A 23,312-nucleotide genomic window follows, 5' to 3' on the forward strand; every position below is an offset into this window, starting at 1 on the left:
CTGTGCGTAACTCTGTCTGCGTCTACGGCAAGGATTGGCGAGGAGCGAGAAAGGGCAAGGGGTTATGTGAAGCTAACGCACGCCCCGTCCTACGTCGCTCCCGCGTCCCTATGGTGGCGCTCTATGCGGCGAACGTGCGTTTCCTTACTGTGAGGACGTGCGAGTGTTCGTCTTCCGGCACTTCACATCTGCCGTCGACGCGTTTGTGCGCAGGCGCAGCGATGCCGCGCACGTGCGTTCAGACTCAACGAAGAAGTAGTCGAAACGTGAAGAATGGACAAGAGGAGAGAGGAAGATGACGGATGTGTTTGCCCTGTTGCCGGCGGTAAAGCCCCACACAGAGACGCGCGCAGAGCACCACCACATTTGTGGGTGTTACGTGCTGGTCAAGCAGCAGCGCAACGCACGCACCCTGCAGCCGTGATGATGCCGATCTCCCTGATAAGCACGGTAGGAAAGGCAGACGAGTAAAACGAAGTGTCACGGACAGCCAACCGCCGCGTGCTTCACAGCGGTGGCACTGAGGTATAGGGCCTTGCGAACCCTGTCCCGACGACGCGCTGCGCGTGCGAACAGGACATTCTGGCATGGGCACCTTCGCTGCTCACTCTCCCAGTCGCACTTCTACGTAGTTGCCTCGTCTCTCCAGCCTCCCTCCCCCCCACTCCACCTCGCTTGACGCTCTGCTTCCTGTGGCTTTCAGGTATTCTTTTCGGTTGCATGTTACACGAAGTGATGTGAGTCAACGCGCCTGCTCCTTAGGTGCAGAACCTGCATGCGCCTAGGGGGCGCCGCGCGCGCATGTCGCTCAGCGCCGCCTCGCACTTCTCCCCCTCCCCCTTTCACCCACCCATCCACCCCTGTCGAAAAGTGTGTGGAGGCCGCTGCCACACACAAACACGCAAGCAGTGCCCATCACCCCGCCTTGCTACGATATGACGCGCACCTGCTGAGATAGCTCCAGTAACTTCTTAAAGAAGATGTCCAGCATGTCGGTCATGCGGTGACCGGCCATGGTGGTGTGGGCGACCTGCGAGATCCAACAGGACAGCGGCGGCGGCGGCAGCACCTTTGCACCACTAGCCGTGTCCTCGATGTACACGGTGAGCGTCTCCGCGCTGTGGGTGCCATACACTTCGCAGAAGGCGATCCAGTACTGGGCGGACCGTTGCTGTTGCACCGCCTCGCTCTCCAACTCCTCCGCTGTGGGGGCGGCCCGCTCCAGCGTGTTGCCCGCCAGTTCCTCCAGCCACGTCAAGGTGCCATGCTGGCCCCGCATCACTTCATCCCGCTCCTCCGCGTCCGACTCGCCTCCGTCAGGGAAGCTTGCGCGATCGCTGGAGTAGACGGAGATGAACGAGCTGGACGAGCTGTGGCGAGCCGAGGAGGGGGACGAAGAGGCAGAGGCGGTGCGAGAACCGCTACCGCTGCTGCCCATCAGGTGCGCTAGTGGGTCCTTGTGCGCCGGCTGTGTGCCGGCGGCGCTGTCGCTGTGAAACGATGATGACGATGACGTGGACGCGCTAGACCGGCTTCGGCTCTCAGACGAGGAGGACGCCGCCATCACCAGGGAGGTCAGAGAGGCCGCATCGTCGGCATCGTTGCTCACAGCGCCCTTCTGCGGCGCGACCGCACCAGACCCCAGCGTCGCACCACATGCAGTCACGGACATCGAAGAGGCATACGAGGATGGTAGGGGCTTCTGGCGGCAGTGCTTCAACAGCCTCTCCACGTAGAGAACCTTGACGAGGGCGTCGCTGGCGAAGCGCAGAAGCTTGCGCCGTGGCGTCAGGCACTCATCCAGAAGCAACTCGTGTGCGTAGGTCAGCCGTTCGCAGCGCGCAAGGTAATGTAACGCCGTGACAATGAGCATGAGGGGCATAGCCACAAACTGCGTGAGCGTGCTGGGGTGCACAAAGTCGGCAAACGCCTGCGCAAGGCGCTGTCGCAGGTGCTCGCGCACATTCGTGTGCGACGCGAGTCGGCCATTGGTCAGCAACACTCGCCGCAACGCCTCAACGTCGCCGCCGGTTCCCATCTGCAGCCCGAGCAGCCGAATCAGTCGCGGCGGGTACTCGCTCAGGAAAGCCTGCACCCCCTCCTCCATGGTGCGGCGCACGAACTCGAATACGGCCTGTGATGTGTGCACCTCCCGCAAGGCCGCACTGGCATCAGCGCACTCGGCCGGCGAGAAGGATACGGCGAAGCTCTTGGTGATGGAGAAGGCATCGAGCAGGTTGGCCACCACGGAGAGCTGGTAGAGCACAGTCTGCTGTTGCGTGCGGGGGTCGGCACGCACCTCGAACTCGGCGTTGTAGTGGCAGCGCGGGCACTCCAGGTGTGTCGCGTCGAGCCGTTGCAACAGCGGGCTGCGGCACCGCGCACAGCCGTACATGTGCTGTCCTTGTCGGTAGGAGGGCAGTCGGAGAAGATCCGCCACTTGGGCGATTGGCAGCAGACCTTCCATGTGCGCCCTCGACGCTGCACGGTAGGCGCGCCCCATACGCATTTCTTCGCGGTCCAGTTGGACGTGCTGCGGCGGTAGCGCGAAGCCCTCGTAAGGGGGCCACTGCTCCTCCAGACAGCTCGTCATTGCGGTCAGCACGGACTGCGCCAGCGCCGCCAGCGCCTCAGCGAATGTGCCGTCGTCGTTCCGCCTCGAGAGCGCACGTCCACCGTCCTCTCCCTCAGCTGTCCCCTCGTCCTCCGCGCTGTCGCTGTCGCCGTCGATTCTACCTGGCGTGATGCCCAGCAACGTCGCCAGCGCTTCCAGGGCAGCCTCGCTGATGGCGAGGCGCCCATCCACGAACCACAGCTTCTGCAGGCCGCGCAGCAAGCAGAAGCCGACAAACGGGCGGTCGCAGCCCAGCTCCGTCGCGACGTACGTTGCCTCTACGGACGACATGGACTTGAACAGGGAGACCGGAGTGAAGAGTAGGGCCTCCTCCAGAGGGCTTCGAGTGGGCAGCGCCGTGTCTCGTGTCCGACGTCGGGTGACAGCTGGAACACGACTGGCAAGATAGGTGCGCAGCTTCAGGTACGAGCTGCTCTGCAGCAGCGTGCGGAACAAGTCGGCGGCGCCAGCCTGGTAGCAGAGCAGGAGCACCTCCGCCAGGAACCGCGGCGGCGGACGTTTTTCCAGCACCGGTGCGAGAAGCGGCTGCAGTCGCTGGCACATGCTCTGGTCCAGCATGCGCACTTCCGATACCGTATCGCTTTCACTGACCGCCTCCTCGCGGGCGCGCAAGACGTGCGTGATCACGAGATGGGCTGCCTGCCGCGCCGCGTCCACGAGCTCTGCCTCGCACGCGTCCAGCAGACTCACGTCCTCCCGCGCGTGCGCGGGAGGAGCACCCCCGCTGGGCATTTGCAGCGGAATCGCAACAGACGCGCGCGACTTGTGCGCTGCGTCCTCGAAGCGGCGCCCGCGTTCGCGAATCACATCATCCTCGTTATGTAGCAGCAGAACCGACTGCGGGATCACAGTGTAGAGGTAGGCCTTTTCCTCTGGGTGCGCGCGCAGGACACAGGCCGCGATGGGGCACTGGATCTCGCACACCTCAAGAGCGTAATCCGGCCGGCAACTGCTCGCCAGCGTTTCCTTCAGCGCCGGCCGCGACTGCTGCAGAGCCACCTGCTCATCTGTGGCGAGACTCGACCCATCATCCGGTAGAGGGACTGCGCACGGATAGCGGAAGTAGCTGCGCGTCTGATGGCGCTGCTGCCGGCGCGGGTCGCTGATGTCGGCGATCTTCTTCTGCAGCCACGACCTCTGCAAAGCGTAGGCAAAGACAATGTGCTCCGACGTGCCCCATGTGGCCAACCGGTAGATGTTCACCGGCCGCAGCTGCCCGTAGCGATAGAGTCGGTACGTGGCCTGCATGTCATCCGTCGGGTTCCAACTCACGTCGAGGAGGATGCAGTGACTAGCTGCGGTGAGCTTGATGCCAACGCCACCCGCGCGGACAGAGCACAGCAATACACGACACGCGTCATTGTTTTGGAGCTCACTGATGCAGCGACACCGCTCTGCGTCAGAGGCGGCCCCGGTCAAGGATGGTGCCGAAATCCCTTCGCGTGCCAGCAGCTGCCCCATCAGTCGCAAGTGACTCAAGTATTGCGAAAAGATGACGACCTTCTCGCGCTGCTCGCGCACAATGTGCACGGTAAGGTGAAACGCAAAACTCAGCTTCGGGGACATGGAAACATCCACACCGGTGAGGGCCGCCGCGGGCAGGGTCGGAGGCGCCGCCAGCGTTGCGTCCTCATCCTCGTCGTCCCCGTCCTCCTCGCCGTCCTTACAGGAGGCAAGGGCGGTGCTGCTGCGCGGCTCCTCCAGTTCCGATAGGGCGGGATGCAGGCATATGTGTGACGCGACGTGGTGCAGCCGCAGTACCGAGTCTCCCTTTTCTCCAGCGGCGACCTGCGTGTGGAAGTACTTCAGCATCGCCCTGTACGCCGCCTCCTGCGCTGCGGAAAGCCGGAAAAAGAATAGGAACTCGCGTCGCGGCGGCAGGGTGGCCGCCAGCACCTCCGGTCCGCAGTGGTGCGCCGAGTCGGCGAAGTATCTGCGCAACGACGCCACGCACCGCTGCATCTCGAGGAACTGCGGGTACGTGGCGTCCACGCACTGTCCTCTCTCGATCGGTGCGATGAAGTGTTTGTGAAAGAGCTGGGTGTCAAGCTCGCGGCCGGTGATGATGGACTGCATCGTATTGTACTCCTCGAGGTGGTTCTGCAGCGGAGTGCCCGTGAGTGCCAGCCGAAGCTGGATGTTGCGGATGTGCTGCGTCAACGCCGTCACCAGGTTCGAGCTGCTGCGGCGTAGCCGATGCGCCTCGTCGAGGATAACGAGGTCAGCGGTCTCGATGATGTCCAGCAGGCGCACCTCCTGAAAAAGCGGAAGATGGAGTCGCAGGCGATCCAGCAGCGACCACACGCGGGGCCATTTGTTGGTGGGGTTGCTGCGATACTGCGTCTGTGCGTACTGCAGAATGCGCTGGTACTCCTCGTAGCCTAGCAGTAGCAAGCCTCCCTCTTGATAGAAGGAGCGCAGCACGTCCTCGATAGAGCGGCCGCCGGTGCCACGGTGCGTTGCACTGAGAGAGACGCCCATCGCACTGGGCACGTAGGAGTTGACCTTCATAGTTCCCGCATACCGCGGCTGGATCCACTCCGAAATGGATGCCTGCCAGTGCAACACGCAGCTGCGAGGGCACAGGACAAGCACACGGAGTGCAGGGCATACGGCACCTTTCAGCGCCACGCTTGCAGCGGTAGCGGCAGAAGCGCTCCCGAACTGCTGCCGACGCACTCGCTCGCGCTTCATTGCCATCAGCAGCGCCTGTGCCTGGAACAGCAGCACGAAGGAGAGGGAGGTGAGCGTCTTACCAAGACCCATCGAGTGCGCCAGAATGACGCCAAACACTTCTTGATAAAGCCGAGTGCGCTGCTCGATCGTCGAGGAGAAGGTTCGAGCAGCCATGCGCAGCGCGCCGTCCAGCACGAGACGCCTCCAGATAAATTCCAACGCACTCACCTGGTGAGGGCGCAGCACGCTCTCCATCACCGGGGGAAGCTCTAGCGCACCATGTGGAGGCCTGCTGCCGTCGGCGCCGCCGCTCATGCTGCTGCCAGCATTGGCGTCGTTAGCGCTCATGCCAGACTCGTGGAGCACGCCCTCTTCGTGGATCAAGAGATCGAAGATGGGAGAGGCACACAGCAACAGCCATGCGCGAGCAACACACAGAGCGAGGAAAGCACCGGGCAATCTCGCAGAGATTCAGTGCAGTCTTACTTGACAATGAGGAGAGGAGGGGAAGCGAAGGAAAGCAGGAAAGGGGGACGGCGTGCAGTGCTCGTCGAGTCCTCCCGCCACACCGTCTCGCCGGCACGTCCGCCCCACCACCCGTTCTATGCAAAACGTGTATGGGTGAGTGAGGGGGGGGGTTATGTGTGTAACTGTCTATGCGGCTGCTGCGCAGGTAGGAGGAGGGGGTAGAGAAGAGAACAGTGGACAGCGGGAGGCACAGCCGCTCAAGCACGCATGCGCATGGCGGAGCCTCATGCACTACCTAGACACCAAGACAGAGAGGGGAGCAGCATCTATTCGGAGGAGGTCGAGCTCCGCCCGCTTGAGGAGCTTGACGGGAGAACATGGCAGCCAAGCAACAGGGTCGAAACGCACACATGCGAGCGGGCGCGACAAAGCCGTGAATCGCCGACGTCGCCGTGTGGAAGCATGGGCATATGCGTGCGGTGAGGCGCTCGTTGTGTCGTCTGCGCTTCGGTCTGTTGGTCTCTCGGTGAGACCGACAGAGACAGCACGTGCAAGCCCATCTTTTCCCAACCGTGTACACGCGGCTTGTGCGTGAAACTCAAGGCACCACCGAAACACAGCAATAACGAAAGAGAGAGAGGCGGTGCGGCGCTTATGCACAGCGCGCGTACGTTCATCAGAGTCTGTGGGACGGCGATAGCGGGAGACCACGTGTCTGCGGAGGCGGAGGGATGAGAGGGGAGAAGGGGGTGCCGCAGTCCATCAACGATGGTATCAAACACGTCCACCTCTTGTGCCAATCCCCCCTCAGCCTTTCGCGAGGCGCTGTTTCGCTGGCCATCACACCCTCCTAATCTCTCCCCACCTCCCCCACCCCGCCCCCGGGACAAGTCGACAGCTTCACAGGGACGTTCCAGATCGGAAGCACAGGAAAAGAGAGAAACAGAAGCGTGAAGCGGCTACACCGCACACGAGCACCAAAGTAATCATTGACCCCCTTCTGCAAGCTCATTCATTCTTACGGGCCCTCCCTCCGTCACGGGTCGGCAGCTCTGTGCGTGCTCTTTACCGATGTGCGTCAGTCCTGATGTCGGCGCGCCTGCGCTTGTTGCGCAGCCGCCTGTAGCTGAGGCCCGTAGTGCCGAATCAACAAGTAGAAGGTGAGCGCAAGAACGATAAGAGGCAGACACATCACCACGACGCATGCGGCGTAAGCGACGGCGCCGGGGACGAGGTCTGCAACACCAGAGGTGTACTCGTACACGCTCCACGGCGCGGCCCACAGCGCGTAGTAGAGGACCGCGAAGGGGTAGAGGATGACGAAGCCGATGACCCAGTTGCCAATGAAGCCCATGATGATGTCGGAGAAGCTCTCCGCTTCGCCGAGGCTGAAGAGGGAGGAGTACCAAGCGTTGTCGTAGCTGAGTGATTGCACGGTCTTGATAGACTCCGAGATGGTGCGTTTCTGCTCCTGCGCAAAGTGCAGCGAGACGACGCCGTAGAGCGGCTTCAGTTTCGTCATGATGAGGCGCTCTTGCTCCTTTAGGGCCTTCACCGTCATCAACGTTCGGCGGTAATCCTCATCAAGCAAGCGTATCGTCGCCTTGTCCTGTGGTCGCGTGTAGAAGAAGCCCTGCTTGGCACGGGCAGACTCCAACGCTGTCTCCGCCTGGTAGAGTTTGTTGTACGCCCTCTTCAGCTCGCCCTGGCGGAGTATATTGACCTCACGCTCCCAAAACTGGATTTGCTCATGCTTTTCACGATTCGCAATGGCCTTGGCGTCGTCGCTGCTCCCCCACGCGTCGACTAAGCTTGCGCTTGCCAGCAAGCAAAGCAGCAGCAGCAGCGCCGCCACCGTCGTGGGTCGTTGTCTTGCAATCATCGCACGCTTAGCCCGTTAGCGTGAGCGTGGGCGCCTCTCCGAGGGCGTGTGCGTGTGCACGTGCACGTGCGTGTGTGTGTGTGTGTGTGTGTGTGTGTGTGTGTGTGTGTACGTTCCACAGAAATGTACGCGTTGTTGGGGGCACGGCCACAGCTCCTCGCGCATCACGCGATCGTAAATGCAACTTTGTTGTTTGTTTGCTTCGGGTTTTGGATTGTGGGTTTCCCCCGCGTGCATGTGTAGACACGGGTGTGCGCATGGCGGCCACGTGAACAGAAGCGGCGTGCCCCATCGTTGGGAGAGAGAGGAGAGAGAAAGGGTCAGAGTAGTACGATAGTAAGGGTGGTAGGAGAAGACATGGTGGCAGAGAACAGGCGCGCAGCGTGTGCCTTACAGCTGAGCATGTCGATCGATACCGCACAAGTGCGCGTGTGCTCGTGCGCATCACCGAAAGTCCTCCTTCAACGGGCTCAACTTCACGCACACGCACATATACAGTCCCTACTAGGCGGCAGCCGCAGTGCACATGAGAAAGAACATACAGGTGACATGCACAAGTGCGCAAGCCCTGCATGAGACGTGCGCACACCATCACCGATGGGACGGTCAGGTGAAGACAACGGCGCTATCACACATGCTACGCACCCGCGGCTCCGCTCCGCTGCCACGTGCCAGCGCACGGCAACAGTGCTTAGGCGCTCAGAGGCAGACGCTAGCCCGCATCTCTCGTGAGCGAGCCCCGCACGCAACACCTGGATGTACTGTCTTGCTCTCGCAACGTTACTTTTACTCCGCAACCTCCTGTCATAGAGTTGGTGCCTCCGTGGGGATAGATCGGTACGAGCATGCAAGCGTGTGCGTTGTCTGCGTGTGTGTGCTTGTCCGTCGGTGGGCCTTTACGCTGTAGCACAAGTGCCTCCCCTCCCCCACCCCAACCAGAGCACAGGACAAGCCCATATACACGAAAGAAGAGAAGGCAAGATGCCTGCGTATGTATGTAAAACGAAAGGAAAGGTCGTACCCGCGCGCGTCCATCAGACACAGACACACAGACACACGCACGCACGCACGCACCCGTGAGAAAGGGAGAGAGGGCCCACTCCTGTGCGCGTACCCGAGGCTCGGTGCACGAACTGGTGCGCTCCAGGCGTCATGCACGCGTCGAGAGAGAAGAAACGGAGAATCGGCACGTCCGACACACACCACGCCGATTCAGCCAGCACCCAACACTCTACCACATACTGCCCATCCGCAGCTGCCGTGTGGCAAGGCGGGTTCGCACCGCCTACGCTTCGATTCTGCGCGCCTCCGGTTTCCACAGCGGGCGCTCCCTATGCACCTTTCTACCCCTCGTGGATGATGTGCGCTTGAAGAAAAGTCTACTTGCCGACGCTCACAGCGTCCCACACCTTGCGTAGGTAGGACCCGTAGGCGATTAGGTTGCGCGTGTTGTCCTCCCCCATGCCACGCTTCATCATCGGTTCGTACGTGGCGTTTCCTTGCGCGCACGGCTCCATGACGGCGGTAAAGACACTACGGTTGATTCGGCGATGCGTCCAGATGAGGTCCTCGACACGTTGCCGCAGAGCCTCCAGTTGCTCTGGCGACGCGCTGAGCTGCTCCTGCTTCCCCGCCTTTTCCGGGGTCATCTCGCCGGGGTCCACCCCGAACAGCTGGCAGATGGTTGGGTGAACGTGCTTGCCGAACCACAAGACGATGACGGCGCCGACGTTGATGAGGTAGACGCCCTCGCGGTGCACGCACTGCTCGGACGAGAAGATGGAGGCCGGCAACTGGCTGACGTCCTCCTCCGGCGCGTACACAACGTAGGTCCACGTCACATACCATGGCACCATCGCCTCGATGGGGCACGACATCACCGAGGACATGGAAGCAACGCGCTCGTCCGGCGGCAGCGGGCGCACCGTCGCGAGGCCAGTCGCCGCGCACCGGAAGAAGCCACAAAGCAGTTGCGGAATGAAACGCATGCTGTCCGGGATGAGCAGCTCACCCGCGCCCGGCCGCACTCCCTGAGCCTCCATTTGCTTCAGGGCCGCCTTCCACGCGGTGGTCAGCTTCTCTGTTATCTTCTCCTGCGCCTGCGGGAAGGGTCCGTTGACGGCCATGTCGACGCACATCTTCGTGAGAAAGCACGACATGCCGAGGGAGTTGATCGAGTTGATGACCGGTCCAATGGTGGAAGACACCGGGATCTGGACTGTGTGCACGCGAATGCGGCGCTCCCGCGAGCGCGTCGTGTAGACAACGGCTAACTGCACGTATGCGAACTTGGCGGTGTAGTTAGGGCCCATCTTGAATTCGATCGAGTAAGACGAATCCTCGTCGGCAATGGGCAGCACCAGTAAATCTGGCACCCGCACGTGGCAGTGACCATAGAAGTTCGGCACAATGAGCCCCTTTGACGTGCGCACCCGCAGCGTGCAGTCGAAGGCGGTAAAGCGCAGCAAGGACCGCTGCACCTGATCCGCCATGCCGCTCATGGTCACGGCCGTCGCGCGATGGATAGAGCCGGAGGTGAAGCGGGAGAGCGGGGCGATCGTCGTCAAGTCCACATCCTTGTTTGCACCGACGAAGAAGTCGACTGAGATGGCGCTGTTTGAGCACGCCAGTGCGCGTTGTTTGTACCAGTCGTTGGCCGCCGCACACATCGTGTACTCCTTCGGCTGATTCGACAGCTTCGCCGGATCGAAGCGGTGCTTCAGCTTGCCATCCCCCTCCGATGGGATATTCGTGATGCTGGCGAGAATTTTGCCGCCGTTCGCATCCAGCATCGTCACAGCCGCCGCCAAGGAGGGGCCGAATGCGCAGCCGACCTCCTTCGTGGAGGCAAATACGTTCGGAATGGACTCGAGCGCCATGCGGAGGAGGTGATGCGACTCCTTCACAGACACCACCAAGTCGCCCGTCGGGCATGGGAGCTCGACCTTCTCGAGCTTGAAGTCGTCGTTCACGTTGGCGATATCCTTGACCGTGTCCGGGGACGCTATCATGCGCGGCGCGCGCAGAGAGGAACGCAAGTTGAAGAAGTAAACAGTGCTGTCGTAACCCATGATGCCCATGTACAGCGCGTCGTCATCCTTCATGGAGTCCAGAGCCATCAGGGCCCCGCGGCACATCGCCTCCAGCAGGCCCGAGGCCACAGCAGAGAAAGAGCAGTCCAGCATCAGCAGGAAGACGGGCCGGCGCGGCGGGCGCTTCAGGAACTCCGGCGTCGCGTAGAAGTCAACACTGCCGTTTAGCAGCTCCGGGCGGCTCATGATGTCCTCAAGCTGGCCAGTCGTCGGGTCGACGTGGCTGAAGTAGGCGCGCGGCGTCACGTTTATGTGCTTGCACAAGATGCACTGCCACCGCGAGCCGTCGTTGGCCTCGGTGAAGGTGGTGAAGGGGTTGATGTAGGCGCCGCAGGCCTTGCAGCGGATCATGGCGTTGCCCTTGTCCGACAGGTCCACCTCGTTCAGCCGCGGCTCGGCAAAGGGACGAAAATTGATGCCGAGTGGTAGGCCGAGGGAGTCTGCTAGCTGCTGCGTCTGCGGGAAAGTGCCCATCGTCGGTCGAATGCAGAGGCGGTGGGTTGGCGTGATGTGCACCGGGGCAGGCATGCGCTGCTGAAGGTCCTCTTCGATGTCCTGCGGCATCATACGCGGCACGCTTGGGTGGTCGTAGAGGGCCCCGGGTTTGTTGCTGCTCTTGCGCAGCTGCACCTGAGTCACGCGAATAAAGTCCGGGTGCAGCTGCTCCGTGTACCCGGGCGTGCCGTACGGCTGCAGTGGCTGCTGCGGCTGATTCATCTGTGGCTGATGACCATACGCGGCAGGCGGCTGGGTGTAGTTACCATACTGTTGCTGCGGAAGCTGATTCGGCGCGTTGTACTGCTGCTGTTGATGCTGCGGAGGGGGAGGAGGCGCGTACGAGGAGTAGCCCTGCTGCGGCGGCGACGCGGCGTAGACATCCCCATACGGATTTGCCTGGCTGTGCGGGGACACAAACGGCGGCTGCGCCGGCTGCTGGCCGTAGGGACCGCTACCCCCCATAGGAGGGCAGCCCGCAGGCGCACCTTGCTGCTGCTGCTGATGCGGGAATGGTGGTACCGGTGGTTGTTGGCCGTATCCCAGGGCGGGGGCCGTGTAAAACTGATTGGGGTCCTCAAAGGTGTGGTGAAGGTTTGGGGGAGGGGCTGACTCCTCCCTCGGTTTGGCGGCCGCCGCGGCCGCCTGGTTTCGGTAGATCTCTGCGTACATGGCACCGGCAGAGTACATCATTCTCTCAAAAATAGAGGGGGTGCACGTGTGTAAGGGGATGTCAATACGTGTCCCTCAAGGATACGCCTGCGCGTACGTGTGCCAGGCCGAGGTGCTGGGAAGGAGGGGCAAGAACGGTGGCTGGGTGTGCGCCGATAGGCGAGTCTGGGCTTATGGGAGTCACGCGCAGGTGAGGGTGTGAGGCGTGGCGCGCTTGCGGGGGGCCTTGACGGCAACAAGGTGTTGGTGAAGAGGAAAGGAGCAAAGACGCACACGCCAACGACTCGCCGACTGCGAAGGCAAGCAATGCCGAGCAACTAGCACACCAGCTCCGATGCCCCACTCGTACACGGAGCGAAAGGCCCCCAGAAGAAGACGCGCGTGTGGGTGCGTGTATGCGAGCGCATCCGAGGAGCGTGCACGCAGGGGAAGGAAAGGGGAAGGGGGGGGGAGAGACACCGGAGCCGCCAGAAAGAAAAAAATGAAGGAGAAGGCCTGCAACGATGGAAGGAGGGACAAGGTTGCGTCAGTTGTATCTCCCAAGGCATGTCCGCCGGAGATGCCATCTCCGTGCAGAGCACCGCCCGCGTGGATTCGCCACGGCTCCCGAGACGGGCGTGCGACCGCAGTTCCCGACGCAACCCTGCTACGCACGCCGGCCACCAAGCACACCCGGCACGGTGCGGGCAGAGCTTGCAGTAGAGGAGGTGAAGACGACGCCGTGGCATGTATAAAGTGGGAGAGCGCCAGGGCGGCAACGATCAGGCACACAGGCGACGCCCACCGATCCCCTGTAGATCTCGCGCACCTCGACTCCTTTAGCGGGCGCGGGCTTCGCTTATGTTTGCGTGCGCGCCGATGTGAGTGTGAGAAAGAGAAACGCAGCCCCGCTGTGAGGTGCAAGTTCGCCGGCACGCAGGGAGCACTGGAGAGGGAGGGGGAGGGGGAGGGGGAGCAAACATCGACACGGCCGACACTTGCGCAAAATGCCCTGGAGAGCACGACCCTCGTCATGATCGCGGAGTGCGTCCGAATGGGTCTGCCGTCGCTGCAGCCGCAGCTTTCCTTTGTCTCTGCACGTCACCAAGAGGGCGTCCAAGCGGGCGGGCGTGGACACGACGAGACGCACCGGTCTTCAGCTGCTCTATGGTGAGACTTGCAGCTGGGAGAGGGCGGAACCAGCCCAGCTTGCGATACGCTGGAGCCAGCACGTAGGCGAAGAAGGGGTAACGCGCATAGACGGACAAGTCGTACACCACCAGTGCGAAGAATAGCTGCCCTGCCAACACAACAGCCCAGTTCGAGAAGGACCACATCCGCACGTAGTGGTCGTAGGGTACTAAGCCAGTGGGCACGAGGAGGTAGTACGTTGGCTGCAGGTAGCCCGCGACCAGCAGTGCAAGGAACGGGACGAAGACAAAGCATGTAATGCCATTCTTGACGTGGCGGAAGGACGGATGGAGCTCCTTCGTGACGGGGCCGTCGACCTCGATAGCCAAGTAGTCAATCGGGCGACGTCGGGTCATGAAGCGCATGAGGGCGTTGTCTTTGCGCTCGAGGTGCCGCATCTCGCTGCGCGTCTGCGCCAGCACCTCCGACCCGAGTTTGGTCTGGCTGAGCTTGCGAAACACAAGCCGCTGAGATGAGAGGCGGAACATTGCCACGCTGCACGTGTGCTCGCTTCCACAAAGATCGCCTTTTCTTTCCTTATGTTCGGCGGTGCTCGTGTGGCTGAGCGCAAAGGAGGGCTGATAGAAGAGAGAAGACGACGTCGTCGCACGTGCGTTGGCGGAGGCCTTTGGCCGCTCGAAACGCCGTCGTCGACTTGCCTGCCTGCCTGTGCGCGCGAGGAGCGGAGGAAGGAGAGAGAGAGAGAGAGCAGAGCTGATCGTGCACGTTCGGAGCACGGGCAACGAAAAGCTAAAGCCAAGCGGCCAACTCGACAGCACATGCATGAAGAGTTCCACAGAGGGTGAGAAACTGAAGGCACCCATACGACAACGATCTACAGCAACACTAGACGCGGCTGAAGCTCCCAGGCTGTGGAGGAGAGGTGGAGGCAGAGCGTGCAGGAGCTGCAGTCCGGCCAGCCTGAGTGCCGAGCACGCACGCACACACTTCCATGCAGCTGAGCAGTTACGCAGATGCGCACGTCCTGCTGAAGGTCATATGACGGAGGCAGGAGGCGGAACGTGGGAAGGGGGGAGGTGGGCTGATTGGTTTTAGAGCGAGGCCGACAATCGAACAGAGAGAGAGAGCGGGGGAGGGACATGGGGAGAAGACAAGCTGCGTTCCACCGAGGAAAGTCACGAGGGTCGGCAGTACAGAAGGGGGAGGGATGGACAACAGAGAGATAGAGGAACGGCGGAAGCGGAAGCAGTAGGCGGGGGTGGGGTGGAAGGAAGGTGCCCGGTGCCCACCTTTCTCTCGGCTTCTCGCGTTGCCTCCTCCTCCTCCTCCTCGCGGCGGGATCGCACCGCCTTCTTTGCCCTTCTGTGTAACGCGACATCCACGCTGGCGCACGCACACACGACCTCGCGTGCAACTTTGCCCCCCCCCCTCCCTCTCTCTTTCCTCCACACGCTACCGTGTCGCTTCATCAATGGTCCTCCTTCCGATTTTGACGCTTGTGGTAGGCGCGCGAGTCCCGTACGCCCGGGAACACGCACAGAGAGACAAGCACAGGATCGCATACACTTACACGAATGAAAAACGCTTAGACAAACGGTGAGGGAACAGCAGCAGGACTGGGAAAGGCGACGACACACAGCAGCGAGCGCACATCCGCGGCGGAGATGCGTGCACGCGCCTCGTCCCCTCACAGCGACACACGTCCGGCACAGCAGCAGAGATGTACACAAGAGATAGCGAGAACGATATGCGAGAAACACATGCTGACCACACCAGCACCCTGCAGAGACGGAGGCGGTGCGATGCCGGCCCCCGAAAGCGTGCGCGAGTTTGGCGAGACGCTCCTCTTCCTCTCCCTCTCGCGCTGTCTCCTCGCGCTACTTTCGCCCCTTTTTCTTCCTGTTGGCGTTGCTCTTCTTCTTCTCGGCACGCTTCTCTCGGTTGGCCTCCTTCACGGCCTTCCGATGCTCCTTGCGCTCCTCCTTGGTCATATTCGCCAACACCGCCTGCGGAGCCGCCTTCGCCTTCATCGGTGAGTTGGCATCGCCCGTCTCGGAGTCCTCGTCGTCGCAATCCTCATCGTCTTCACCGTCGGCGCCGCTGTGGTCCTCGGTCTGCGCAGCTGCAGGAGCGGCCGTCATGCCCTCAACAAACACGGCAACCTCCTTGTTCGGTCCAGCACGGTCGCATATCTCGTTGAGGGAGCGCGGCACTGTGATATTTAGGAAAACCTGCTCATCCACTTTCGCCTGCTCCGCATCGATTGGCACGGCACCGCCTTCCCCGTAGCCGTCGCGGACCTCCTTCAGTCGTGCCATGAGCTCCTCGTCGTTCGGCGGGCCCTGGCAGCGCTGCCATCCAGACTTCGCCGGATCCGCCGTAATGAAATGAAAAAGGTCCTGCAGCCTGAACAGCCTCGTCAGTCCCCGCGAGCGGAAGAAGCTGTTCACGTTGACGATGTCGCGCCGCAAGAAGCTCATGAAGCGCGGGTGGTCATACTCGACCGACTGCGATACGTCAATCACCACGACGCGGCCGCGGTACAGCAGCAGGTTGTACTCGGAGAGATCACCGTGGACAAGATGACAGCGCGCGTACATCTTGCGCATTGTGCAGCACAGGTCCAGGTAGCACGTGTCTAGCGCCTTAGCGGAGGGGAATGTCACCTCCTTCAGCCGCGGCGCAGGCCATCCGTCCTCGCCGAGGAACTCCATGATCAGCACGTGCTGCCGGAGCAGCTTCACTGCCGGTGCAAGGACACCGCCGTCTTGCAGACGGATGAGGTTGCGTGCCTCCTTCTCGGCCCACGTGCACACCATCTTGCGCGGGTTGCTCTTGCAGTAACGCTGAAAGCGGAACTCGCCTGAAACATACTGGTCGCGGTCTTTGAAGGAGAGAATCGACGTCTTGTATACCTTCAAGGCGGCTGGACTGCCGTCACCGCTCACGGCGTAGTACACGTTCGCCTCCTTGCCAGTGGAAACGCATCCGTTGATCTCGCTTAGAATGCCAGAGTTGACGAGTTTGTATAAGATGAGGCGGGTGCGGGGGTCCAGCACATTTTCCACCGTGGCGCGCTCGGAGCGGTCGACGTTCTTCGACGCGGCATTCTGAGCGAAGCGACTAGACATGGTCATATCCCGCAGCTCATTCAGGACGCGTTGGTTAGACTGCGCGCCACCGCTCGCGCCGCCACCGCTGCTGTGTCCGTCGTAGTAGTCATCAATGTGTATTCTGCTGAGCACCTTCGAATCTGCATTCTTGTGCTGGGCGGGCTGGAACTTGGCAAGCGACGTCGCGGCACCTTGCGCGTTCGTGCCGGTGCCGGCGGAGCCTTCACCCGGCACCACGCCAGAGACCCCTTCAGCTTTTGCCTCGGGTGCGTCGAAGTACGCGTCGTAGTCGTCGTCATCCTCCTCAGAGGACACAATATCGGCAAGTGTACTGCCTGGCACCATGTACTGGAGAAGCTCAGCATCCTTGGCGAAGCGCATTGTCTTACGTGTCAGTGAGGGACCGCAGGGGCAACAGAAGATTAAGGCAGGGCGAAACGCCGAAGGAGAGAAGGGGGAAAGACCCTTGCGTCGCGCAGTCGAGTAACAGAAGACGCTGGGGGGGGGGGATGGCACCAAGACACAGCCGCGCACGTGTTGGGAGAAGCGCGCACGTCGATGCAGCGCTCGTGGAGAAGGAAGAGGGGAGGGCGAGGGACTCCGAGACAAGGGGGAGGACAGCAGCAGAGGTGTGTAGGACTAGTTCAGAAGAAGAGAGGGCGCGCGTGATCGCGCTGATGGCGGGCGCGGCGACCGCGCACATGCGTGCGTCGGTGTGCATCTTTGTCTGCCACTGTTCTGAACAACTGGCAGCCTCGTGTAGAGCTTGGACACAGCCGGAAAACGTACTCTGCACGTCCTTCGCGTGTCACATTCGGGTACACATCAACGGTGCGCTAAGATGAACAGAGAACACCCCTCGGTGAAACTGGATTGCACCACAGTGGCACCAGCCTCTTGTCCTTTTCCTTGCCCCCTTTCTCGCCTAACGTCATCAGCCCCACAAGTTTCGCGGGCCCCGCAGTGACGGAGAGCTCTCTGGCGGCGTTCGCCACACTTTTTACCGCTTGAGACGGCCCTGCCGCCTCGATCTGGACGATCCGCACGTCGACTGTTCACGTTCGGGTAGGGGCAAAAGACGCGTAGAATGGGGTGCCCAGCACCTAAGCCTATAGCCACCTGCCTAATTCCACACCTCACACTCGAACCCGTCGGTAGGGCATCGGAGCTGCAAGATCCGGTCGGTGTCCGTCTTCAAACAGAAAAACGGTCGCAACTCCACTGGGATAGGCACCTAGAAACGAGAAGCCTGTAAGGTCCGTGCCCCCCCCTCGCCCTGATCCCATGCGGAGCACGTTCCCATGAGGTGGTGTTTAGATCGAGTCCGGCTCCGCAGCCCTGAGACGCCATCCACTTCTTCGTCGGGCCAGAGAATGAGCTGCCTTGGTAGACATCCAGGTTTCTCATCGAGCACCTTGAAGGCGGAGCCCGCCACTTTGAGTTCTGCTGTCGAAGGCTCCGAGACCTCCGCAGCCGTTAACGTGGCGACGTCTGCAGCAGAAAGGGCCGCGGGGGCATTCGCCGGCGAGGCTCCGAAGTGCCTGCAAGCATTTTTTTTTGTTTTCGGCTTTGCCAGTTCCATTGCTGCCCGTGCACGCAACAGGTTTGATGCAGGCTTCTTGTGTCCCCGGCGACTGTAGGGGCTCACGCCTCATCCATGAAAGAGGGCGGGTCAACGATCCGACCCCGAGGTGACGCGCCACCTGCAGCTGCTCCCCGGCGTATCGCTCTGCCCGATCCCTCAGGCAGCGTAACGTTAGGAGCGTGCTTTTCGAGCAGTGGCACGATCGAAAGAAGGGGTCTGGATTTCGGGAGGATCTGCAGTGCATGCGTGACCGCCCCCTTCACTTGATCTTGTGCGCTGAGTCGTCGCATGGGAGAGGGAGCACCCAGATCCTTGCTGCTGGCGACGGAAAGATGGACTCGTCCCGCCTCTTTTCCCGTATCACTTCTGCGGTCCACGCCGGCCAGTGCTGCCACACCGTCGCCATGCACGATGCTGAAGAAGTCTGGATAGAATGGCTGCGCTCCGACTCGGCTTCGCCTCCGCCCCAGGGTAAGGCGCTACTTTGGCGCTGGAGACGCTGAGGAAGCTCTACGAGGTCAGACGGCAGACTTCGTCCCCGGCTGCTGGCCGCCTTCCCAGGCGAGGAGCCGGGGATGATTCACCAAAGGTGCAACGTAGCGAGAAAAAGGGTAGCAAGTCGGACTGCGTCATCGGCCGCGCTGGGCGCAGCCGGAAGAGAGCCTCTTCGGGCCCATAATGTCATTTTGAGGAGCGTCCATCGGCGATGAGGCCCCCCTCCCCCTCAGTTGGCGAAACACATGGATCCAACGGCGCGCATAAATTTATATGTGTGTGTGTGTGTGTGTGTGTGTGTGCCATACTGCACGTAGGCCAACGAGAACGAGCCGAACTGACTCCCTGAAGCCCCCAAAACACGCACGCGCGCGCACACACACACACAGACAGACAGAGATCAAGAGAGCAACGCTCCTTCGCTGGTGTTTGAAGGCGCTGCGTTTTCGATGATACAGAGAATGGAGGGAGGCGCCCCTCTGCAAAGGCAGAGAGAGAGAGCGAGCGCGGGGTGTTCTCTCCGTACTGCGTTGTACGCTTCGCCTCAGCGGGGAGGAAGCATGGGAGGGAAGAAAGCTGACAGCAGACAACACGAGCGTTCGACAAGCACCGAGCTGATACACACCGAGTCACGACATGCGCGCGCACAGACGCCCACTCCACTATGCCGGTCGCCACCGGGTGCATCTCCGCCGGGGTGGCGCTCCAGCGCCCCACACCAGCCGTCGGCCCTGCGAGGGGCCGGGTGGGACACACGCTCGAGTCACGCGGGCACTCTGCCTATCAGGTGGGTGGCACAGACCTGTTCACAGCCGCGGGGCGCTCCGACGCCACCCCACCCAGGACCGGGCCGCCGACATCAGCAGCGATCCATCACTCTGTCCTACACCGTGTCGTGGGTGCCTGGCCCTGTCACCACCAGAAGTGGTTCGGCCTTGGCAGCGATGGAGAGGGGGGGGACAGGGGAGGGGGTGCCCCGGCCTCCCCGCAGGCAGAGTGGGAGGTGCACTGGGCCCTGCGATACCGCGCGCGGAGGCGTCCTCCATGATCATGGAAAAGAAGCCTTGACATACAACGAAGACAAATGCCTGCTTACACAGATGCGAAAGGGACTTCCGGGAGAGAGAGGGATGCGCATCTTCACTGAAAGACGCGAAGCAGATGAAGGGATAGCGTAACAGTGTGGCTGCTACCGAGAAGAGGAGGACAGAGAGGCAGAGGGGCGGGGAAGTGTGCACGAGGGTGCCGCGATGGACAGAGGAAGAGAGGGAGAGGAGGGAAGAAGGGGGGAACGAATTTGTAGTGAACAGTGGGGATGAAACACCCGGGTGCCTCCTCGCGCCGTGTCTCCTTAACAGGTACACACGCACAGACAGTCGCTCATTGTCGCACCTGCCCCTCTTCCAGCATGATCTCTGCGATCACCACTCCGCTCCGCGAGGTTGCCTCGCAGATCTCTCTGTCAACATCTCTCCCAAGGCTCACCGACCAAGCAGAATAGGGTGGAGGGGATGGCAGCAGGCACGCACAAGCAAGCAGGCAGGAGGTGTTCCACGCGGCAGCAGAGGTCATGCAGCCCTCTTTCCCACGCTTCTCTTCTCTGCCTTTGTCTGTCCGCCCTTATACTTTCGTTTCCTGTGTTGCGTATCGCTGACGAGCCAGCACACCGCGCGGCCTTCTCCAGCGTGTATGTTCTCTCTCTCCCCCCTCGGCACATCGGTTCGCTCTTCCTGCCACATGGAAGCAGCGAAGAGAGCAGGAGGCGGAGCAGGGAGAGGGGGTACGGTCAGCAGCAGCAGCAACATGAACGATGCCACTGAAAGTAAAACGGGGGGGGGGGGGGGGGGGGTAGATGGTATGGCTTGTCCACGCACTTTTTCGCCCACACCCGCCTTCTTCGTTCTACGCATACTGCACAGCGTGCTGTGGAGCCTTCTGAAGGGACTCCTCCCTGACACACACACACACACACACACACACACTTGGTGCGCGTGCCTTCGAGTAGACCTTCTCTTAGCCCCTAGATGAGCAACGGAAGCAGCACGCGCTCCCCCTTCAATGACCTGTCATCTCTTGGAGAGACCCTCGACATGATAAGGGCACCTGGGAAGAAGAGCAGCCCATGAGAGAGAGAAAGAGAAAAAGCATTACGGTGTCCAGGCGTGCGTAGCAGAGCTGCGGAAGCGGCCAGGCGATAACGGCTGCAAAGTGCGGCAGAGGTGTGCTCCGCACCGAGAAGAGGAGAAAGATATCAACGTCTTTGCCTTCCTCTGAAGAATGCAGGGAGAAGAGTCCCAAGAAAGATACGATTGGGGAGGGGAGGGGAGGGGGGGGGCGCAGGAGAAAATAAGAAGGGGGAGCGGAAGGGGCAGAGCTGCAGCTAAGGGGGGGGGGTTCAACGGCTGCAGCGCTGTTTAAACAGAAAAAGACGCATGCACTGCACACCTCAGGCAAGCAAACATACGTACGCACAACAAAAAAAAAATCACAATATGCCACAAGCGGAAGCGCCGCAAAGCAGAAGGGGCCGCACGCCTACACAGGCACACAGGCTCATGCACACAAACATGATCGTGGGGGAAGCATGAGAAAAGGGCACAAGAACACAGCCACGGCGAGTAAATGAGGGGAGTGAGGCGTAAGGGCTGGGTGCATGGGTAAGGGGGAGGGGGCCAACAGCTCCTTCCCTCCCCTTTACTCGCCTTGTACGCCGATGCACGCACGACACGCACAACAATATGAAAGAGGAATGGGGGGAGCAGCGTCACGCTCCTGATGCCTCGCAGCACCCACACACGTCCTTTTTCCTGCTTTGCCTGGCGCTCTCCCTCTCGTTGCGTTCCTTACGTGCGCCCGTCACTTGAGAACATAGCGACCGTCGAAACGGGACCGATGCCCTTTTCAGGTTCTGCGAGCACGCGACACTGTACTACTTGTTATTCGCGCGCATGCACAAACATGCATGTATATAGATAGAGATGCACGCGTGGGTGTGTGCGTATCGCCAGGGGGGAGGAGGAAGAGAGGGCTCACCAGCACGCACAGCAAAACACGCGTGACCCCTCGGCCCCGTGGCTCTCCTTGCCACTTTGAAGCGGAGGGAGCGAGGGGAGAGGGAAGGAGGGGTGTGATGAGAGACGGAGGCAGCACAATGAAGAAGGCATCGAAGGGACAGCGCCTTGTGTTCCTGTCTCCCCCTTCCCTTCCGTTTTTTTGATTGCTCTGCATTCCATGTTCTCCCACAACCCGTCGTTGGGCCTAGCGTACGCTCGCACGTGCTGTCCTGAGCGTCATCCCAGCGGCGGCGCAGTCGTATTGGCCTTAACATCATTAGCGTGGTCAACAGGGGACACATCCCTCGAACGTTCAGATTTGCGTGCGCGTGCGTAGCAGTGCCATCACCCCAGTGTTTGGCAAAGGACGCGAAGAAGGGGATGGTGCATCCAGCAGCCATGCACGTGAAGTGGAGCGGGTAGTGGGAGAGAGAAAAAGGGGGAAGGCGGACGCGTGGGTGGAGCGTCGGCGGAGTGCGTCAGCTGCTTCAGCCCGCCCTATTGCGACTTTAGGTCGTCCGCGCGGTAGGCATACGTCTGTTGGAAGCGCTTCAGCAGCCAGTCGGCAGCCTTCACATCTGGAAACTTCGAGGGGTTTGCATCGTCGAAACAGTTCGGCAGGCACGAAATCGTCGTCTCAGGGTTCGGCTCGCAGAAGAACGGCATCGAGATGCGCTCCACACCTTGGTTTATCACACGGTGCAGTGTGCTCTTGTACCGCCCGTTGCTCCACATCGCCATCATATCACCAATGTTCACAACGTAGCTATCCTCGAGTGATGGCGCGTCCATCCACTCGCCCTGCAGGTTCTGCACCTGAAGGCCGCCGACCTTGTCCTGGTACAGCAGCGTCACGATGCCGTAGTCCGTGTGCGCACCGCACACAACGCGGCCCTTCTCGTCCGGCAGTGCGGGGTAGTGGATCATGCGGAACACACTCAGCGGCTCGTGAAACTTCGACACGAAGAAGTTCTCGTCGATGTCGAGTGCGAGTGCCAGCGCACGCAGTAGCAGCAGAGCCAAGCCCTGCATATCGCTGTAGTGCTGCTCCATCAGCTCCGTCCAGCCCTCGATCCACATGGGATGGTTGTTCGGGCCGCGCAGCGGCTTGCCGGCAACAACAGAGGGGTGGTCCAGAGGCAAGTGGAAGCCCATGTCGAAGGTCTCTTTCCAGTCACCAGGCTTGCTGGGGTCGAGCTGCTCTGCAGCACACATGCCGTAGCCGCGGTGGTTCGAGGTCTTCTCAATGTTGATCCGCAGCTTCTCCTCCTGCGGGAGAGCAAAGAACTTGCTTGCCATCGTCGTCAGCTGCTCGATGCGTTCCTTCGGAATGTGGTGCCCGGTGATGTAGAAGAAGCCCCACGTGCGGCATGCCTCGTCGATCGCGTGGGCGACGCGCAGCAAGTCCGCCTTATTGTCACTGTACAGCGGCGCAATATCGATCACTGGCAGGGACATGGTGGCGAGGAGGTGGCAAGCGCGAGCGAGAGAGCGGGACAGCAGAGGTGGGGTGCAAGTGAATGGCCTGCGTGGGGTGTTTATTGGTGTGTTAGTAGCGGTGCAGTGGCAGTTAGTGGGAAGAAGTCGGCAGGAGAATAAGCAGAAAAGGGCGGCAAGGGTAGATCGCAAGAACAGGGAGGCGTCATCAATGATGGAAGTTGTGTGTGTGTGTGTGTGTGTGTGTGTGTGTGTCTATGCGTGTGTGCAGGTGCGAGCATCGAGTGCGGCGAGGCAGACGGGTGTGGGAGAGGGGGTGGAAGGGTGCTACAGACGCATGCGATACCGCCCTTAAAAACACCTGTCTCACCCTCACCGGCCGTGTGCCCCTCTCCCTCCGCACTCTGCGGGGCCTGGCACAGATGCGCTCACAATGGTGCTGGAATCGATTGTAAGCGTGCAGAGCCGGCCACACGCATTGCGAGGACAGCGGACATTGCGGCGATGGCAAACAATGGAAGGAATAGTCTGGCGTCTGATCTTGCTAGGTCTTGTGTAGGTGCATGTATGCATGTGTC

The 23,312-nt window shown here is 61.1% G+C and overlaps 6 protein-coding genes across 6 annotated transcripts; all 6 read right to left on the reverse strand.

Annotated features, from left to right (window-relative positions):
- Positions 1-928: 928 nt before the first annotated feature.
- Positions 929-5,659, reverse strand: LMJF_29_0200 (conserved hypothetical protein; the record flags this gene model as incomplete). The annotated part of the gene is made up of 1 exon (XM_003722046.1): positions 929-5,659. One exon carries the CDS (start codon positions 5,657-5,659, stop codon positions 929-931), a length of 4,731 nt encoding a protein of 1,576 aa, XP_003722094.1.
- Positions 5,660-6,857: 1,198 nt separating this feature from the next.
- On the reverse strand, positions 6,858-7,661 carry LMJF_29_0210 (conserved hypothetical protein; the record flags this gene model as incomplete). The annotated part of the gene is made up of 1 exon (XM_003722047.1): positions 6,858-7,661. The coding sequence occupies one exon, from the start codon at positions 7,659-7,661 to the stop codon at positions 6,858-6,860; it is 804 nt and encodes a 267-aa protein (XP_003722095.1).
- A 1,379-nt stretch (positions 7,662-9,040) lies between these two features.
- On the reverse strand, positions 9,041-11,941 carry LMJF_29_0220 (putative protein transport protein Sec24A; the record flags this gene model as incomplete). Its single annotated transcript, XM_003722048.1, has 1 exon — positions 9,041-11,941. One exon carries the CDS (start codon positions 11,939-11,941, stop codon positions 9,041-9,043), a length of 2,901 nt encoding a protein of 966 aa, XP_003722096.1.
- A 989-nt stretch (positions 11,942-12,930) lies between these two features.
- Positions 12,931-13,578, reverse strand: LMJF_29_0230 (conserved hypothetical protein; the record flags this gene model as incomplete). The annotated part of the gene is made up of 1 exon (XM_003722049.1): positions 12,931-13,578. One exon carries the CDS (start codon positions 13,576-13,578, stop codon positions 12,931-12,933), a length of 648 nt encoding a protein of 215 aa, XP_003722097.1.
- A 1,350-nt stretch (positions 13,579-14,928) lies between these two features.
- Positions 14,929-16,545, reverse strand: LMJF_29_0240 (conserved hypothetical protein; the record flags this gene model as incomplete). Its single annotated transcript, XM_003722050.1, has 1 exon — positions 14,929-16,545. The coding sequence occupies one exon, from the start codon at positions 16,543-16,545 to the stop codon at positions 14,929-14,931; it is 1,617 nt and encodes a 538-aa protein (XP_003722098.1).
- A 5,250-nt stretch (positions 16,546-21,795) lies between these two features.
- Positions 21,796-22,755, reverse strand: LMJF_29_0250 (putative thymine-7-hydroxylase; the record flags this gene model as incomplete). The annotated part of the gene is made up of 1 exon (XM_003722051.1): positions 21,796-22,755. One exon carries the CDS (start codon positions 22,753-22,755, stop codon positions 21,796-21,798), a length of 960 nt encoding a protein of 319 aa, XP_003722099.1.
- Positions 22,756-23,312: the final 557 nt, after the last annotated feature.

Source organism: Leishmania major, chromosome 29, assembly GCF_000002725.2.
Source record: "Leishmania major strain Friedlin complete genome, chromosome 29".
NCBI classification, from domain to species: Eukaryota; Euglenozoa; class Kinetoplastea; order Trypanosomatida; family Trypanosomatidae; genus Leishmania; species Leishmania major.